We start from the raw sequence: 20741 nt of genomic DNA, 5'->3' as shown, positions 1-20741 counted from the left end.
GTACACACTACTTTCGGAAGAGCCTATCCACCTGAAGGGTCTTTGGGGTGCCAATATCAGAGTATGTATGCATCGAGATCTCGGCTTGCATATCTTCCTCCACTATCTCCTCAAGCTCCTCTTCGACTACCTCCTCTCTAACATCCCCCTTGGCCTCTTCGTCATAGCTGTCGATCAACATGACATTGCCTATAGCTTTGGCAGATTGATGTCCCAGAGTGTAGCGCTCGTCGCACCAAAAACACAAGCCCTTGGCTCATTCTTTATCCACCTGCTTTTGGGATAAGGATCGGCCCTTGGGTTGCATATCTCCTCTGAACCCGGTCATCGGTCTCAGGGTACCCTGTTGTCCCAACGAGAGTGCCAGTGGTTTTGTCATGGAACTAGAGCCGCCAGTTATTGGCATCGTCCGTGGCATATATCGGCTGTCTTTTGACGTCTAATTCGTCCTCATAGCCCCTTTTTAAAGCAGTACACTTTTGTTCCATCTTTGTGGCAATTTCAAAAGCTTCCATCAAAGTCCGCGATTGTATGGAATAGACGTCGGCTTTTATCTCCTCACGTAGCCCCGGCAAAAATGTGTTCTTAAATGCTTATTGTGGCCACCTTGGAAAGCAACGATTGCTAAGGCACTCAAAATCTTCTTGATATACTGCCACAGTAGTTTTTGTGTCAATTTGAAGAGTACAACACCATAATTTTCATATCCAACAGTCCCAAATCGTTGAGCTAATACGAAGGTGAATGCCGTCCATTGGTGGGCATGCATTGATTGGTACCAATGTAAGGCCGTATTTTCTAAATGAAAGCTCGCAATAGGTACCTTAGCTTCTTCCGGCATGCCATGACATGAAAAGTACTATTCAGCACGACAAATCCAATCAATAGGATTATCTCCATTAAACTTTGGAAATTCTAACCAAGCGGACTCTCGCAGATGCAATAATCGTGTCCATTGTCTATGAGGGGATCCATCCTCACTGCTGGCGGATGAAGGATGTGAATCTCCGGACCATGACGCCTCCTTTCCAATTCCTCGCGAGCAGCCACATGTTCATTATCATATGGCCACGCTGCTCTCGGTTCGCCCCTGCCTTGGTGGTGATCGGTTCTTCCCCCATCCATGCCATAGTTCACTCCCGGTGGGGCCGTGTATGGCATCCTTAGCCTAGGAGGGTTGGAAAGTAATGCGTCTGTGTGCTCTAGAAAAACTCTTGTTGTCGATGGAATTTGGTTGGCTGCTGGCGTAGTTGTGGTGGATTCTTCCAGTGTCACTCCTCCGTGCGATATCATACGGATCTCCTCACGTAGGGATTGTACAAGGGTTTCTTGCATTCGCTGTTGATGGTCCATCATCCTTTATTGTTGGTCTATCATTTGCTAGATAGCCGCTGTAACATTAGGATCGAGTGGCGTGGGAAGAGGCACACTTGGCATGGCATTAGTGCTAGCATCGCTGGTGCCGCCCGCGGTTGTCGGTGCGCTTAGGTCTGGGTTCGAGTTGGCATCAGTCATCATGTGCTTCGCCATCAATCTTGTATTAGTCATAGTCCGAGAACTGGTGGCTCTGATACCACTATCACAAACCGGACTAAAGAGAGATTTAGATTGGGTATTTGAATTGAAGGAAGTTCTTTGATGGTAATGGAAGGGATAAAAGTGGGATGAATATAGAGATATGGATACTTGTGATTAGAGAAGAGATCGGACGAGGGGAAAGAAGGGGTTGCTCCTAGAAAAAGTAGTATAGCGACAGGTGAAGAGAAGGATTTGACCAATGTGGGCTAGGGATAGATGTAAAGTTAGGCCATGAAGAGGAAAAGAGATGAAGGATGATAGAGAGAAAGAAGATTCATTCATAACCTGACCCAACTAGGGTGCACTCCACAGTACTTAGAGGTTAATATTTTAATCCAAACAACAAAAATTAATCCAAAAAATCCAAGCGTTCTCCCTGCGGCACCCGTTCGAATGCTCAAATCTTGTTCACTGTCTTTGCGAACGCGTGCTTGCGTTCGAACGCACAAATCCTGTTCTCTGTTTTTATGAACGCGTGCAGACATTCGAATAGTGTGTTCGAACCCTCCCCCCCGACAAAAAACCTTATTTTTTTTAAGCAAATTTATTTATTTTTATACAACTTGATCTAGCTCTAGCTGTATCAGGCTGGAGCACAACGGAATTTGGAGGAGTGCCTTGGCAAACTGCAACCACACATCATGTGTCGGTGGCTCCACTGAGGACAATAGGTGCAAGATTGCCTCCACGGCCACAACTAGAGGTGAGGGGACCTCCCCGAGTTACCAAAGGGCTGTGCTTTTATTATGATGAACGGTTCACTCCCGGGCACAAATCACAAATGAGCCTGATCGGCGGCCACAGTGATGGTGTTGGACGAAGCGGAGGATGCAGAGGAAGAGGAAGTGGTGGAAGATGAACTTGAGGACTTGGTGGAACACCAGGAGGCCTTGGAGAGCAGCGAGGAGGTCCACGTCGAGATCTCCATGCATGCCTACACCGGCACTAATGCACCAAGGACGCTTCAAGTCGACGGCACCATGAAGAATCAAACAGTGAAGATCCTCATCGACACTGGGAGCACCCATAACTTCATGGATGAACGTGTGGTCAAGAAGATAGGAATGGCTATAGAAGCTACCTCTGGATTGGATGTAGCTTTAGGAGACAGCACGCTGCTCCGGGCGTATGGCATATGCCGAGGGGTTCTTTTGAAGAATCAAGGCAATTTTTTCATTTTGGATCTTCATCCCTTGGCCTTACTAGGGGCTAATATTGTATTGGCAACCCAATAGATGCAAAGTTTGGGCTCGATGACCTTTAATTTTTCAGAAATGTGGATAGATTTCAAACGAAGTGGCAAACGAGTTAGACAGAATTTGACTGTGACTTGGAGCCTAACTTCAACCGATGGTGGGATTGCTAAGGATTGAGTGCCATGGACTTCTAATGCAATTAATCTAGAGTCAAGTAGACTATACAAAGAAAGAAGTACCCGCTGATTTGTTAGCCCTATTGAAGGAATTCAACGATATGTTTGAAGAAACATGCGGCATGCCGCCGGCTCAATCCCAAGACCACCGCATTGAGATTACTCCCGGAGTTGAGCCGACTAATGTATGGCCTTACCGATACCTGTTTGTGTAAAATGAGGAGATCACAAAGCTTGTCAAAGAGATGCTGGACAACGGAATCATCCAATCGAGTCGGAGCTCATACTCATCACTAGTGCTCACTCAATGCCATCGCGGTGAAGGATAGGTATCTTATTCCGATTATTGAAGAACTTTTGGATGAACTCTCGAGGGCCTCTTTTTTCAGCAAGTTAGACTTGCGAGCCGGCTACCACTAAATCTAAGTGACACCCGAGGATGTGCAAAAGACCGTATTTCACATATATGATGGGCATTATGAGTTCAAAGTCATGCATTTTGGACTCATTAATGCCTCCACCTTCCAAGGGTTGATGAATATGATGCTATTGAGGCAGTTTGTGTTTGTCTTCTTCAATGACATCCTTGTGTACAGCCCTTCATAGAAGGAGTATCTTATTCACCTCCAAAGAGTATTGGAGATTTTGAAAGACACTGAGCTGAAGGTGAAGGAGTCCAAATGTTTATAGGGCCAGCCTAGAGTGGAGTATCTTGGCCACATCATATCAGCGGCGGGAGTGGAAGTCGATTCCTTCAAAGTGCAGAACATGGTGCAATGACAGATTCCAAGGACATTGAAAGAATTGCTGGGCTTCTTTGGATTGAGGGCCTATTATCGTCGATTTATTGCCAACTATGGCAAGATCACCGCCTCTTGACATCACTACTGAAGAAGGGGGAGTTACAGTGGACCAAGGCAGCAACAAAGGCATTCGAAGAATTAGAGAATGCAATGACCACAGCGTCAGGCTTAGCATTACCCAATTTCACCAAATCTTTTGTGGTGGAATGCGACGCGTCAGGGGCTGGAATTGGGGCTGTCCTCATGCAAGAAGAGGCCAGTGGCGTACATGAGTAATGCGTTGTCGATGAAGAACCAAATGATGTCTACATATAAGCGAGAGATGCTAGCCATTATCCATGCCGTCACCAAATGGAGACCATATCTCATTAGGCGGCGATTCGTGGTGCGTACTGAGCAACGAAGTTTACCTTACTTGGACAACGGATTCACACTTCGGCACAGCAGCAGTGGGTGACAAAGTTGTTGGGCTACGAATACGAATTGATGTACAAGAAAGGAATTGAGAATCGGGTCGCCGATGCACTATCGTGGCAACCCGAATCGGCCGACCTAGCCATGATTTCTATCTCGGTCTTTCCTTTTCTTTCAGAGATTAGAGCTGCATGTATGGAAGATCCAGAGATGATGAAACTCATGAAGAAAGTAGAGGAAGAACCAGCTAGCTATCCCGGGTTAGAAGTGAAGGACGGCCTACTACTAGATCAAGGGCAAGTACGAGTACTAGCTAAACACGAACTGCGAGTGACTTTGATTCACCACTTCCATAACACTCCTATGGCAGGGCATGAGGGAACCTTCAGAACCTATGAAAGATTAACACAAATTGTGTATGAGCAGGAGTGGGAAAAGAAGTGATGTCTTATGTTCGAGCTTGTGAAATCTGTCAACGTGCCAAGGAGGACTCAATGAAATCGACGGGGCTGCTGCAACCCCTACCCATTTTGGAGCAAATTTGGAAAGATATAGAATGGATTTTATTGAAGGACTTTCTTAGGTCAGAGGACATACAATGACAATGGTGGTGGCCAACCGGTTGATGAAGAGTGTGCACTTTTCAACTCTAGCACACCTGTACATCGCAAAGAAGGTAGCAGAAATTTTTGTGAAGGAAATAGCCCAGTTGCATGGAATGTCGAAGTCAATAGTTTTAGACTGTGATCTAATTTTTATGAGTCACTTTTGGCAAGAGTACTTCAAGCAGCAAGATACTGAACTGAAAATGAGCTCGGCATATCATCCGCAAATCGACGGGCAATTCGAAGTTGTTAATCGCTGCTTTGAGCAATATTTACGATGCTTCGTCGGGGAGCAACTGAAGAGATTGCTAGTTTACCTATCCTAGGCGGAATACTCATACAGCATGGCTAGCACATCGCTTCATTGGTCCATTTTAGATTCTAGGGAAGGTGGGAGCGGTTGCATATAAGTTGGACTTACTTGAGTCGTCCTGAGTTTACCCGGTTTTTCATGTATCTAGCTTGATAGCTTGAGTTACTCTAATTGAGCAGAACTACCCGAGCCTGAAGCGGAGGTAGTTGAGATCACTCCGGAGAAGGTTCTAGGATGAAGGAAGGTCGGATGTGAAGGACTAATAGTCACAGAGGTGTTGATGAGTTGGGTCGGTCAGACACAGGATCAAGCCACATGGAAAACCGAGGCACTATTGATGGACCGTTATCTTAGATTTGCACTTTGTGGACAAAGTGAGCAGAAGCATGGTAGAATGATGTGATTCGGACCACACTGAGCTATCTCGTGTATGGATACAACCAATGAGCTCTATTTCTTCTTTTGTTTTAATTATTTTTTTAGAAAATAAGATTTCTGGATATCGCGTTTGAACGTGGGGAGGTTGCATTCAAATGTCCCTTGCGAACGCCTTCATACGTTCGCATCGACAGAGAACGTAATTTGTGTGTTCAAACACGTTCGACCCTATTTCAACGTACACGTGCGAACCCTTGTATACGTTCGCAGCGACAGAGAACGTGAAGTGCGTGTTCGAACGCGATTGACGAGAATGCAATGTTTCTTGGGTTACTACTTGTTAGTTTGGCTTGCTAAATTAGTCTCTTAAGATGTGGATGGCAACCTAAGAGGATTATGAATGAATATTGAATTTTCTTCCCTTTCTTCTCTACCCTAACTCTTCTTCCTCCTCATTCAAGCCCTACTCGTGTATTATCTCGACGCCGGTTACCTCTAATCCCCCTTGACTGTCAGGTCTTCCCTCTTCCTTAGGATCTCAACCAACTTCTCCCTCCTCATTTTTATCCCTTCAATGTCACGTGCCCAAATCCATCACTATTATCACCACCTTTATCACCATCATCACCATCACCCGTTATCTCTACCTTCATTGAAATATTGCTTATTTTCGGCCCAAGTGCAGTAAGAATCTGCGAAGGGCATGAATATCAAAATTGTAGATTATGAAGATACGAAACGATCTCCACTAGTTTCGTGATTTTCTAACTCAAGAGAATATTTTGCGAATATTCTCCTCCGACTATGCGGGCTGCTTCCCTATATCCGAGCTTGATCGAAAACGGATGCATAATCCATATCAAATAGAGCGCCATTAAAATGCCGGAAGTCCTATTCTGAATCCCTTAGTGATATAACTTTTTCTGGGTCAACATTGATATGAACCTAGTTAAGAGGGCTTAGATGGTTGAAGGATGGTAGGATTTAGTAGATTAGGATTGCAGACAGTGGATTTGTTGTAGAAATTTCAGTTGCACAATTCTAAGAGGATATTCACAAAATATCCATACGTTTTTGGTATTTAGACCCTTCTCAGATTCAGAGTCTATATGAGGTCTAATTGGGATCTAATCTGGGATTTATAAGGGAGTATAAGCTGGGGGCTGAGGTGGTGATAATTGGTTGTATTATTCGGGGCTGAGGTTAGTGTTGTTGCATGGTCAACAAGGGGAGGATGTGGTGAATGATGTAACCCTGATGATCTAATCTAATAGTAGAGGGGATCAGGAGGGAGGAGAGGCTGACCCTAAGAGTCTAGGGGATCGACTAGGTTTGAAGAGGAAGGAACAAAAACGAGATAGAGAGGAGAGTAGGGTTCGAAGGAGATAAACTTCAATTATGCATAATGATAAAACAGGCTTCTCTCTACATATATATATAGAGGCTAATCTGAGTCGACGCGAATTAAGACTCCTAGTACAGTAAGTAATTTGACTAAGCCAAATAAATGACTTAACTAATTAGACCCAAATTAACATGTGACTTAGAATAGAAGGTGACTCAAAATAACAGGTGATTTAATCAATTGGGTCAACTTCTAAATAAGTATACCAATCAACTAGATAAGTTGGCTCGAACCATCAAGTTCAATATCCTCTGATGTGACTCGATCAAGTGTAGATCACATCATTCCACCTTGCTTTCACTTATCTTGCCCTCAAGGTGAGATGTAGGGAACTTAGCCAAGCAAGCTAACTCAATTATCCACATCATGCAAGCTAGCACGCCACCTAGTCTAGCCTCAAGTGGTTGAAACAGCTCACGCTTGTCCAAGGTTGCACGACTCATGGAGGAGGCTAGGGCATAGCTTAGTGGAGTCCTATATGTCCCTCTAGTTGGGGTTCGATTAGTTGGCCAGGGCTTGGACTAGACCAACTTGTAAGCCAAGGCGGAATCAAGTCTGGCCTAAGGTGCGCATGTAGGCTAGCCGTTTGGAGCCTGAGTTGTGCTGGTTAGAGCTTTGATGCATCTTGGCCCCAAAGGTGTTTATCCAAACCAGGAAATGGACTTGGAGTAGTTCAGACCCTGGTAAGGATTGGACCAAAGCTTGGCTTGGCCAATGGCTTGAATGTGAGAGGTGTTGAGATCAACCGGTGAGTGCGCTGGAGCTAATCTTGGACTTATTGACCCAGGTTTACATCCAAAGCCTTCTGGGCTCAATTAAAGTGAGGAGATGGCCAACTAGGAGGAGGAAGACCTTGGCAAGGGTCAAACCAAGGCTTAGTCCGATTATGGACTTAGGGAAGGTCTGAATGCAAGGAACAACTCGTCTAGTTGGTAGGTGCATGCGTAGCCTTGGCTGGACTAGTTGGACTAGAGGTGCATCCAAAGCTTAGAAGAGCACATATGAGGTGAAAATGTGGTTGATCTAGATGAGGGATGACCTAAAAAGGATCGGACCAAGCCTCGGCTTTGGTCTCAAGCTGATAAAGGCTCGAAATCAAGAGGAAAGCCAGCTCGATTCTTGGCGCTCATGCGGTTTGAGCGAGGTCAGCTTGACCAAGGGGATGTTCAGATTTGGTGATGGTGCATCCAAGATGGGCCAAGTGTTTGACCAAGATGGTGGAGACTCTGGGTTGGTTTGGGTTAGAGCTCAACTCAAGTGTGGTGGGAGTTTGGACGCAGACCAAAGGGGGTGATCTCAACTTGCTCGTGGATGCACACAGGTTGGTGAAGAACAATAGGGCTGTTGGTGGAGGTGGTGGTCCCATGGCCGCTTGTGGGGTTGGCCCCATAATTGAATAAGTCTTGTCCTCGTGCTTGGGTAGCTGCGAAGAAGGCATATTGCAAAAAAGAGTTTTCGCTGCAACACCTTGTGGTTGCTAACTAAGGACGGCTTAGGTCAATGCCTTGATGGAGGTTTGTATGGCACTCTGCGATTTTAGTAGCAACATTTTGTATTATCAGCAAGGATGCATGCACCATGGCTATCATCTGGAGAAGCTCTGGTTGCCCATGTCATGCTCTCACCACTAAAAGTAAGGATCGATTCTGACTCCTCTAATCTTGTTGCATAGGCCGGTGTAGAAGTTCCTTCATGATGCTGCAAAGCATGGATCTTGTGGTTGACATCTCGTTCGAGGAATGTTGCTCTGGTACCAATCTAACATAACCCTAGTTAAGAGGGCTAAGATGGTGGAATGGCGGGGTTTAAGGGATTAGGGCTGTGGTGTTTTGTTGTAAAAATTTCAATATGTTCAGGTTTGGAAGGATATCAAGAAATATTCATACGATGCTAAAAAATGTAAAAATAGATCGGTTGGCTCCGTCATATCTCAATTTATGTTTTTGGTATTCAGACCCTACTTTGATTCATACTTTATTTGGGGTCAAATCAAGATCTAATCTAGGATTGACAAAGGAGTATGGGCCAGAGGCTGAGGTGGTGATAGTGGGTGGTGTTGTTCGGGGTTGTGGTTGGTGTTGCATGGGTAGTAAGGGGAGGGCCTAGTGAATGATCTAATCTGAGGGTAGAGGGGAAGAGGAGAGAGGAATGTGATAAGAGGAGATTAGGGTTTGGAGGAGATAAATTTCAATTATGCATAACAATAAAATGGGCTGCGCTCCACATATATATAGAGGTTAATCTGACTCGGTCTCGAATTAAGACTCCAGTTACTTTCTATAACAGGAAGTAACTTGACCTAACCAATTAGCCCTAAATTAGTATGTGACTTAGTTAGCTAGGACTCTACCAAAATAGCAGGTGATTTAATTAACTAGGTCACCTTCTAAATAAATAAACAAATTAATTAGATAAGTTTACTCAACCTATTGAGCCCAATATCCTCCGAAGTGACCCAATTAGATCCGGATCACATTAAGCATCTAATGCCACTAGCTTTAGAGTGTGTAACCTGTTGGGGAATAGGGGAGTCCTAGTTCAAGTGAAATAGGCTTTAACCCAAACCTTAAAACCCAATTTAATATGAGACTTTAAGAATCTACATAAATCCCCGCCTTCTTTTTTCACTTTTCAATGTGGGACTAAACCTTTACATGTGGTACTTAACAATCTCCCCCTTCACATATATGCACCTAACATCAACGAGCTCTCCCTTGAGTCCAATCTACTATTCTAAACTAAGTCTTGCGACCAATTTCTCTTCCGATTATTCACCAATTAGGTATGAGTGTCTACTTTCTTCTAGGCTGATCCTACTTACTCTGATAGATCAAAAGAGACAACATGACCCACCCACTACTTTGTCCCTTGTTTTCTCTTGCAAGAAAGCGACCCTTTTGTAACCTTCCATTGCAACAAATTTGGTGTTATATCTATTAAAGGAAGAAGTAGAGGATCACAAGGGTTTGAGGGAGAGGAAGTAGCTTTAAGATTGTTTCTTAGATACCATCATGGTTTGCTTTAGCTTTACTAATTAGCTTTGATACCACTTATTATGAGATAGGGGAGCTTTAGTTCAAGTTAAATACGGTTTAACACAAATTTTAAAACTCAACTCAACCCAAAAACTTAAACTATTGAGGGCCCAAGAGTATATAAACCCATTCACTCTTTTTTTCATTGTGGGACTAAACACTTACATGTGATACTCTATTTAGTAAATAGTATAGAACTTGTGTCTATTTACAAAACTGTTTAGTGTGTAACTACTCTTTGCTGTTCCCAATCATCACTGTGGCCTCACATTGAACGGAAGAAAACTGAAATATCTGAGAAAAGGAAAGAACATATTGCTGCAGCCTGCAGCAACACACTGTTCTTACTCTTTCATGATTTTGTTATGATCAATTAATGGGACTTGGCTGGAAAGTGTTCTTCCTCTGGAAAAGGAAAGATGAAAATATAAAGTAAATTTAGTTCTCATAAGAATACCCTTTTCCTTAACATCTCTTCATGATGTTGTATTTATGTGATAGATTTTGTACAATTTCTTGCATATCATGCTCAGATTGTAATGTCCCAATTGTATTTTGGCCGTTCCCTGGGAAGTAGGAACCATACTTTTTCAGAGATATTTCCTGTTAACTGATACTTATGACTTATCTCTTTAATTGTATAGGTTGCAGCTATGGGGTTGAGGCCTTCAGAGCACATAGGCAGAGAACTTACAGATCTACAATTCCCTCTGCTTGAATTAAAAGAGTATGTTATCACATGCCATTGTACACAATTGTAATGTTATAATTATCTACCTCCCCACTGATATAGCTGAGCAGTAACTATCAATTTTCAGGAACTCTTCAGTTATATTTCTCTAAAAGAGAGACTAGCTGGCTAGGCACTGGGAAAGGGGAGGAATATCTTTTAACAACATAAGAGGATAGTGTCTGGGTGGTTATAGTGTTCTGTTGAGCTTTCAGTTTGTGGTCATGTTGTTCCATAAATAGTGCCTTTTAGTGTCATTTAGAACAGTTTCAACATGTTGTTATTCTGCTATCTGAAACATTTATTACCTTGGAAAGATTATAATGACCATTAACTGCTTAATGAATTCTTTGACAATTTTTTGTGACAATAAATTATTACTTGACTACTTCTAGGATGATTTATTTTTTTATTTTTCATTTATTATATTGATGTTATCGTCATTCAAATCATTGCTGTAAACACTGAACATCTTGGCCACCTAGGCTAGACTTAGGCAAGAGTCTCTTAGGAACTTTCTAACTTTCGAAGTGATCAAATTTGTTTTCACATTACTGAATTCTGAATTATCATAAGAACTTGTGATGTAGCACAAAGTAGGAGTGCCCTATGATGCAAACTAAGATAACTTGATCATTATGAACTTGGTTTTTTGTATTTGTGAACTATATTTTCTTCATGATTGAATGTGCTGGATCTGAACTTGTTCTGATACCAAATTAATGTGAAACAATGTAGGGGGTGTCCTATTATGTGATGATGGGCCTAAGGTTAAAGAATTATCGGGTTTAGATCAAATATTCTATGCTGTCCTACTGTAGAAAATAGGGAAGGGAAAGGTATTTTACTTTGTAAATATATATGTAAAGAATAATAGGAAAGAAAACTATGTTGGGAGATTGTAGATGCAATAAGAGGAGAGAAAAGACTAGAATAGAGAGAGTAGAAGAGAGAAATAGAGAAGAGCAGACGAGGAAGAAGCAAACCTGGCTTCATGCCTTTCTTTTCTCAAAACATCATCCTTACCTCCCCAGGGCCAGCTACTTCAGCCCTTCATAGAGAATACAAACCCTAACTTAAATAAGTACTACTCTAAAATAACAATAAAAGAAGTTGCAGTTACTCTTCACGTGAACAATACTGTGAACATGAGTTGTCAGCCCTCTTTTTTACTGTTCTCATTCTATGGTGTCGTGAACATTAATTTGACATATAACTTTACTTCTTTTTTATTATTCCCGAAAGACCACAAAACTGATACAAAAGACTAATAACAAACTATTTGGCTTATTCTTCAAATTTGGATTGTTTGAATGCTCCAAAAAACTCAATCATCGAACTGGGTAGTTGGATATGGAATTTTTGACTAGATGCTTCTAAACTTTATTTATTGAAATTGATCATACTTGAAATTTAATACCAAAAAGGGTTTGTTTTACTGTAGTTGTTAGTAAGACGCTAATAAGTTTAGCATTTTACTTTAGATGAGTCTTAATTTATTTTTTTAAATAAAATGCTGATTTTATCAGCACTTTAAAGAAAATGCTAAAAAGTTCAGCTCTTTATTTAAAAGAGGATGCATATAAAAGGCTAAATAGTTAAGCATTTTATTATTAAAGATGTTATATCATTCAACAGTTTATTAAGACACTGAGCTACTCAGTTTCGTAGGTTATAACTTTTTAATTGTAGTCAATTTTAGACATATGGTATGTTGTTACGAAGATGATAGAAAAACGAATATAATAATTTTGACTAAGCTTAATTGGACCTCAAATGAGAAAGATATATATAAAAATATAAAGAAAAAGTTTAGAGTGTTATAATTATATGCTTGATCTATTTTAATAATAAAATATGTCATTGTGAAGATATGAAAAGGATCTATGGCTTGAAATAATGTCGTGATTCCTTACAACCAGTTGCGCTCATAATCAGAAAAAAATGGTAGCTCATCCAGATTTTAGTTTTAAACTTTTTTTTTTTTTTTGATAAGATGCTGAATAGTTTAGCATTTTATAAAAAAACTTGTCGGTGTTTTCAGTTAACTATCAACGTTTTATTGATAATTAGAGTAAAATAGATCCATTTTAATATTAAGTTTAAGGTATGGTCTATTTTGGTAAATAAAGTTTGGGAAAGAGCTAGTTTGGTCAAAAACTCATTGGATGTGGCCCAATTACTCAATTTTATAATTCAAGCCAATTGTGATGGTGTGCAACAAAGATGCACCAAAACTCAACCAACAGTATTGTGAACAGTAATACACTTTACTTTTTTTATTCTTGAAAGACCTCTAAACTAAAACAACAGACTAATAACAAACTATTTACCCTATTCTTCAAATTTGGATTGTTTGGATGCTCCAAAAACTCAGCCAATGGACTGATTGTTGGATGTTTGCCCAATTGTTCAATTTTATAATCAAAGCCAATTGTGACGGTGTGCAACAAAGAAGCTACTTCCTAGCTAGATTTTTGTAACCACTGCAACCTCCTTTAAAATGCACAAGTTGGTCTTCAATTAATGTGCCATCAACTTGCCAATGTGCCATGATTTTCTTAGTTAATTTATAATTTTTATTTAGAAATATCATAAAATATTTTGTTTGTATGTTTGAACAGTCAAGTAGTAAGAATACATCTTTGGGGAGGATCACATGACATCTTCCCTAAGTTGGGAGTTCAAAATCTAATTTTTCCTTATTGTTTCTTATAATAGTATAACATAAGAAATTTATCTCTTCTAAGTTCTTGTTATCACTGACAACTTCTTGCACTAACTTTTGTTATTTTATCTGATAATGTAGTCTGTTCTTTTGGTAGGCTTTATGGAATAAATGTGTGCGGTGAAGGAGGAGAATATGAAACTTTAACTCTTGATTGCCCTTTATTTAGTGTAAGTTCTGGTTGTTATTCTTTTCAAGGTATATTTGCGTGCAGTATTGTTTCTCGTAGTTGTTATTTCTTAGGATAGTATTTCAATTATATGTTTTTCTAATTCTATTTTCCCCTTCGACATAGATGATTATTACTAAATGAGGTAGCAAGCATTACTTATATGTCTAAGACTACATTTATTATGCATTTTCTTGTATGAATTTATTGGGTTTTAGATAGTTCTATAGAAATTTTATTTTATTGTATTTCCTAATGGCTTAAGGCCTTTTCTGATTTGAGGCTAAACTCCTAACTCGATTAGTTGGTCTCATTTTTTAGTCTTAATTTTTTGAAGAGTAAACTTAGTTAGATATAAAAAGATTAAAAGATGTTTGATTACCGAACCAAGTTAATAGTCTCTGAACTAGTTCAGAGGGGGTCCTTGAATTTAAAGCAAATAAAGCTTTTGATGCTAAGCCCCAAACTTGATTAGTTGATTTCATTTCTTAGTTTTAATTTTTTGGAGAGTAAACTTAGTTAGATATAAAAAATTAAAAAAAATAAAGATGTTTGGTTACTCAGGGTCCCTGAATTCAAAGTAAAGTTTTTAGGCTAGTTGATGAGTTCTTATAGTACAAATGTAAATGAAGTGGGCCTAAGCTCGATTCCCGCCATACATAGCTATTATATAAAATTCAAAGTCTCACTTATTTTAAGGCAAGTTCAGATCTTGAGCTTATCAAAATGTTTCAAACTTAAAAATGAGAGAGAATAGAATATAAATGATAAAAACTACCGTTCTCTAACAACTTAAGCATTTACAGTAATTGGTGAATTTGCATACTTGTTTTTGGTTCTTAAGGTTTAAAGTAGCTCTAATATGGTTGAATTCACAGAATGCAAGAATTGTCCTTGAGAAGTTTGAAGTGATACTTCATTCACCTGATTCCATTGCGCCAGTTGGTATTCTTCATCCTCTAGATTTCCATCTTGAGTACAAAAAGGACGTTTTATCTCGCAACTGTTATAACAATGCTGGTTCAGAAAAGATGAATTATTTACATGAAGTAGAAGGAGATTTTGTACCAAATTATCTTGTCAAATGTTCGTCCTTGGATTTGTCATCTGACACCAATACTACCAAGAAGCTAGATTTGTTTATCTCAACGACGAGAAGGGACATGTATTCAATTGGTTGTTGGATACAAAATCCTTCTAGAAAATCGGATGGTATGTTCTTTCACAAATTAATGGTACCATTAGCTCATTAACTTTTTTCTTGTAGTTACAAACTCATGTTGACTATTTTCTGTATTGCTATTGCTAGGGCTGCAGGAAGATTTGGCAGCAGTACTAAGGAATATTGAGTTACAACTGAATGAAGATGGCTTTGATTGGGTGAATGTTCTGTATATTCACCTTTATATTACAAATATGAAGGAATTTGGACTAGCCAATGAAGTGTATGTGAAGTTTATTACAGAAAAGAAGTGCTACTTGGGTGTTCCATCACGTTGTACCATTGAACTGCCACTAGTGCATGCTGGCCTTGGCCATGGATATGTCGAAGTTTTAGTTGCCAAAGAGCAGTGCAAAAGAGTTCTTCATGTACAGAGTATATCATCCTGGGCACCTAGTTGCATTGGACCATACAGCCAGGTGATTATCTTCTCAATTTTGTGCATCCCCTTATTAACTTCTACCACTGTTTTAATATATATTAAGGTAATTTTCTTCTCAAGTTGGTGCATCCCCTCATTAACTTCTGTTAGATGTAAAATCATCAAAATTTGATGCACTGAAACAAATTAAAGAGCTCTTACAAGTAAGGAATGCTTCTTATGAGTTCAGAATGGCTGTTGATCTCCATCTACTGGCAGAAGTTTTATATATTCTCATTTATTTATATCAGTTCAATATCTGCTTTCATAAGATAATTATTCATGATGTCTTGTCTTGATTGATCTTCATAACACCATTTATAGACTTTTTTATATTGGAAAAAGCTATTTTATTTTTTCTTTGAATTGTAATATCGTGACAATATGAGCTATTTTACTGTTTCAGTTTGTTAATGAGTCTTTCTTTTATTGCATATTGAATTATTTTAGAAACCACTAATTGCTGATGAATCATTAAATTGGAATATTTCCTTTCTAGGCGACTTTATATAAAGAAGTTCTCTACATGGCTGGCCAGTTGGGCCTTGATCCTCCGACAATGACTCTTTGCCCTGGAAATCCGACGTCAGAACTAGAACAGGCACTATTAAATTGTGAAGAAGTGGCAAACTGCTTCTGTAGCTCTATTGCTTCCTCCACAATTCTTTTTGTGATATACTGTTCTGCATATTTGACATCTTCAGAGAGGTCTGAAATCCAATGCAGAATGGAGCAGTTCAGTGAACTTGAACTCTCTGATTTGCATCACTCGAGTAGAATTTCTGATCCCATCTTCCTATATATCCTTGCACCAGATCTTCCTAAAGGGTATGATTTTCTAACATGTACTTTTGTACTTGTAAAGCGGTAAAATTGCAAATTACATTTCATGGCTAGAAATAGACAAGAAGTTCAAGCTACTAAAGTTAGGATTTAGTTTTCCTGATAACATGTAGAAAGTGGCTGCTTTTATGTTCTATAATGTTATATAATCAAATGCTACTGTGTTATTTCTTCTTTCAGAGCACGTATAGAAGTAAAACCTATCCTCTACATTCCTGATAATATAAATGGGGAAGTCCAATCCAGAGAATCACAACTGGCATTCAAAGAAAGAGCAAATAGTTGGAGTTCTGATTACCCAGAACTGCATGGCTTATGTTGCCAAATCCATGTTGTCAGTGGAAAGATATGTGCAGCCTTAGTTTCCATTACTGATGATGTGGCAGAAAAAATTTGCTCCAAAACTGATCCAAATGTAGCGAGCTTCTTGTATGGGACTGAAAACCACATTAAAGTTATCACTATGTACTGCATTGTTGTTCTTGACAAAATTCTTGTGGACAACAACTTCTTATGGGAAGAATTAACGGTGAGTTTTCTACTCTTAAAGAATTAGTTTGTGGCTTAACTTGTGCAACTTCTGCAAATAAATGTTGTTTATATTTGTTTGTAGCATGGTGAGTTGATATTTAAAGTGTACTTTGTTGAAAGAGCAAAATAAGATGAGCACAGACAATTAAATCAGATTTGTTTCTAAAGAATCTTGTAGATTATCAGGACAATACTATAGAATGATTTAGAATTAGGACTATTTTCTGTTCTTGCTACTTTTTTATAGCATAGTTGTCCAAGATTTATTTATTTTTGCACATACCCCGAATCAACTAGATTTCATAGACAAAAATCTTTAATACATTTTGGTTGCAAGAATATTGAGTCCATAGCTGATAAATGATTAAGAGTCCATAGCAAAGAAATTGACTTTTGCAGTATTATGATACTGCTAATTAGAAAAAATTCATTCTGCTTTATGCATGTGCCCTACATGTGTAGGCGTAATCTATAAATAACTTTAGAAAGGAAGAATGTAGCCGAACCATTATGAACACATTTTAAAGATGAAGTGAAATGAAAGTGATGAATTTATACTAACAGTGTTAGGAATTTTAAACTTTCAAGTTTCGAGAAATATTTCATGTATTAAACCCATATTTCCCTATCCATCTATCTCCTATTTATTTTCTTAAATAGAGGTGCTAAGTCAGATCAATCATGAAATGTTTGGTTGCAAAAGATGGGAGTTCTGGCCTTTTGGATACTAGTACTTTTTTTGTACTTCCACTGATATGATAGTTTGGAAAATGAAAAGTAAAAGGAAGTAATGAGAAAATGGAGGGAAAGCTGTCTCCATATGTTGGGAAGCGAATGGATATAAATTGAATGAAGATGGTTGTGAAGTATATTGACCTAATTTTTTTTTTCCACTCACTCCAAAATAATATAGGTTATATATTACCACCTTTTCCCACTTTTAAATTGGCAAAGATTAGTAATATGTAATCTATTAATATGGAAGTGATAGACGGCAGGGCTTGCCCCTTGCATCTAATAGTTGTTGGGTTCAAGTCTTGAAAAATATCTTATTAGGAATGAGGGTAAGACTGCATAGATAGAAGCCTTATGCAATAGGACGTTTTCCCGCTTTCATAGATAAACACTCCCTAATGGAAAATAAGATATTAAAGTGCTAAATTAAAAATCCCTCATTAGAGTCTGATTCTAAGTATTCTAGACCCTAATTTAAGGAAAGTCAAACTAGCTAATAGTCACTCACCTTGGTGCTCTCTTACAATGAGATCCCAATGACCTATCTTCTCATCTTTATCCAATTAATTGCCTTTTGTTACTTGCTTTGATTTGTTAATTGCCCTCGGATTAGATAAGTCGAAGATTCATTATCAGCTCTGATTACCATTGTTTTGAAAAAATTCCTGCCTTAACGCCTTAGACAGAATATAACTAGGCTTCGTTTAGATCCCCTGCCTAGGTGACCGCCTAAGTATCTTGAATCATGTTTTTCTATGTTACCACTTTGAAATTCAAAATTGTTGTAGGTCTCAACAAATGGGTGGATTCTAATTGCTTAGTATGGTTCTCAACAAGAATGTATTAATATAGTTTTAGATTGTATGTATTAATTTTAACGTTTTCTCTAAGTATTATTTCTTTTATTTGTTCACTTTGGAACCGCCTTGAATTTTGGGCACTTGCCTAGCGCCTAGGCGCTAGATGACCCCTTGTTCGCCCGTCCTGCTTTTAGTCTTTAAAACCTTGCTAGTTACTTGACAATCTTCTCTATTTCTGTATCTTTGTTTTCCTCTAGAATGTTCTAAATGACAGTGGCAAGTTGCCAGTGCCAAGCGGCACAAGTTTCTTGCTGCTGGCAATTGTGCCAGAAATATGCTGCACAAGAATGTGCAACTTATTACTCTTTAGTGCTCAACATGGACTGCCAAGAAAGATAGTGGTGGTTTGGATTTCCTAATTTAGAAGGTTGCAGGTGTTTGGTAAACTAGATTAGAGGCCTCAATTGAGTTTCCTCATCAGCAACGGTGAGTAGGTTGATGCTGATCTTTCTTAACCCACTTTTCTCTATCTATTGATCCTCTTGAGTCATCTTCATTACTCCCTGAAGCAGGACATGATACAGAGCCTCATGAGTCGTAATCTATTATGTCCTATTTTACTGTTCCCTAATATGGAAGATGGCACTAGCAATAACCAAGGTTGTAAATGCATCTAGCGCTGGTAACTTGTAGAGATGAAAAGAGATCTGCATGTTTGATATAGGTAGGAGCTAAGAGATTAGAATGCTATGGATAGGTAAAGATCAGTATACTAGAGGTAGGTAATGATGAGAATCTTATTTACAATTGTGTAGCTTCAACATATTGAGAAAAATAGAAAATGCAACTTCAGAATCTTACTATTTTCCTTAATAGTTCTGATGATTTCTATTTCGTCTTTTGTGATTACTCATTTTTGCTTCTCCTTAAATCACTTCCATTTTGATTTGCAGAACTTGAGGATATACTATAGGACAGGACTTTCTGTATGTGCAGAAATAATGTCTCTTAGATTTGCTGAGGCTTTTTCTGAACTTGCAAAGGTCAATAAATGCCTTCAGATGGGAGCAAAACCAGTTTTTAACCTTGTGCCAGTTTTAGGGTCTGGCAGATCAGCATCCATGGAGGACATAATCACCTGTGAATTATTCGCCTCAAAATTTTGAAATCCTTAATTTGTAGTGAGAGAAACAGAATTTTTGTTCTTTGAGAAGATTGCTGCAAGTCTGATTCAATTTTTGTTGGATCCTGGCGATGTATTGGTTTACTGGATGCAAGAATCCTGACAGCTTTCTTCTTGTTCCTTGGAGATGTCAATTGCATTACTCTCGCTGAACTCTGGCTGTGGCCCTTCTGATTCTCCTGCGATTCACTAGAAGTCTTGCCTGTCCACTGAATTTACTTAGCTGTATAGGCAAAAGAGTTCACCTAAGGTCTAACTGAACATCTATTGTGTAACTTTCAGATCGATGCTGCTACATGCTGTATGACATGGAACTCTGTAAAACTTTGCCAGGTGGTATTATTCTTAGTGGTTTCTCATTTAGAGATTCCTACTCAGCTTGTGCACTCAGTCTTGCTTTCAACCATTAAATTATTAAAGTCACTGGTTCTCAAGTCCTTTTTGTTGATTATAATTTGCAGAATCGTTGTTTGATCTGCTCCCAAATTACCCTTCTAGTCAGCAGCTGGGACCTGTTTTCTTAGTCTAGCACATTAACTTGCAGAACCAACTCCTTTGTTACTAAATAGAACGTGAACTGCTAGAATTTGTCGTGTGGTTCATACTGCTGAGGGATGTGAACTGACTTATATATGGTAATCAAATAAAAGTTTATTGAAATAACAAAGAAGGCCGCTCGAATAATTAATTTCTATGCCTGAAAGCTTGTACCATCAGTCAAAAAATTACCTCACGAGACACCATCTTGCAGCTCAAGTAGAAATGCTCAAGTTTCATTTACGGTGGACACTGCTGGTGGTTGACCTAATTCTTCGCTGGAGAACCAACTCCAATATGTGAATCAAATTGTTATGATCCGACTACATGATTTAAGTTGAGTCAAGTTTATTACTTAGCTTTATCTTATTATTTTGAATTTTAAATAAACTGGATAATTCGTACGTGGATTCAATCTACTAAGGATTTTACTACTATAAAGAAATCTGAGTTTAGTCAAGTTATTACTTTCGTCATTATCTCTTATCATAGTCGTTAAATCACTTTATCTTTTTAGGAGTAGATCATAGCCGTAGAAATATCCTAACCTTCCAAACCCTAGTCATCTCCTACCTCCAACAGTCGCCTTACATTATGGCCATCCACCACTACCCTTGGTCATCTACTACCCTCTGACAACCGTCGCAACGTCAAATAATTATTATGCACTCCTTCGATGTTGCTCTATTATTTTATTTTTTAGCTTTTTATCTCGACCTCCCATTTAGGTGAAATTAGAGTCATTAGAACTTTAACTCACGAGGCTACACCACTTAAATTTGTATATTCTTACATCCGGATCAGTCCAGATTTGGTTCGTAACATTGGTATTAGAGCAGACGTTTCTCGAACGATGGTTATCATGTGATTCAAAACGAACGAGGAAGGAGCGACCATGGAGGATTAGGAACTCATCTCCATTTTATGGGAGGCCCTCTC

General features: G+C 39.0%; 1 protein-coding gene across 2 annotated transcripts in view; it reads left to right on the top strand.

The window, feature by feature from the left end:
• Positions 1–19699, top strand: part of LOC140770299 (diphthine--ammonia ligase) — a 35421-nt gene extending 15722 nt beyond the window's left edge. For both annotated transcript variants that reach the window (XM_073111422.1, XM_073111432.1), the window contains 7 exons: positions 10548–10630; positions 13459–13531; positions 14409–14742; positions 14840–15171; positions 15673–16001; positions 16197–16545; positions 19036–19699. In XM_073111422.1, the coding sequence (XP_072967523.1) occupies positions 10548–10630; positions 13459–13531; positions 14409–14742; positions 14840–15171; positions 15673–16001; positions 16197–16545; positions 19036–19248 (1713 nt within the window). In that variant the 3' untranslated portion in view covers positions 19249–19699. The remainder of the gene's footprint in view (positions 1–10547; positions 10631–13458; positions 13532–14408; positions 14743–14839; positions 15172–15672; positions 16002–16196; positions 16546–19035) is intronic.
• The last annotated feature ends 1042 nt before the right edge of the window (positions 19700–20741 follow it).

Source organism: Typha angustifolia, chromosome 2, assembly GCF_048772165.1.
Source record: "Typha angustifolia cultivar Huaian chromosome 2, ASM4877216v1, whole genome shotgun sequence".
Lineage (NCBI taxonomy): Eukaryota > Viridiplantae > Streptophyta > Magnoliopsida > Poales > Typhaceae > Typha > Typha angustifolia.
Note: the sequence above shows the minus strand (reverse complement) of the source record. Positions and strands in the feature narration are given on the sequence as shown.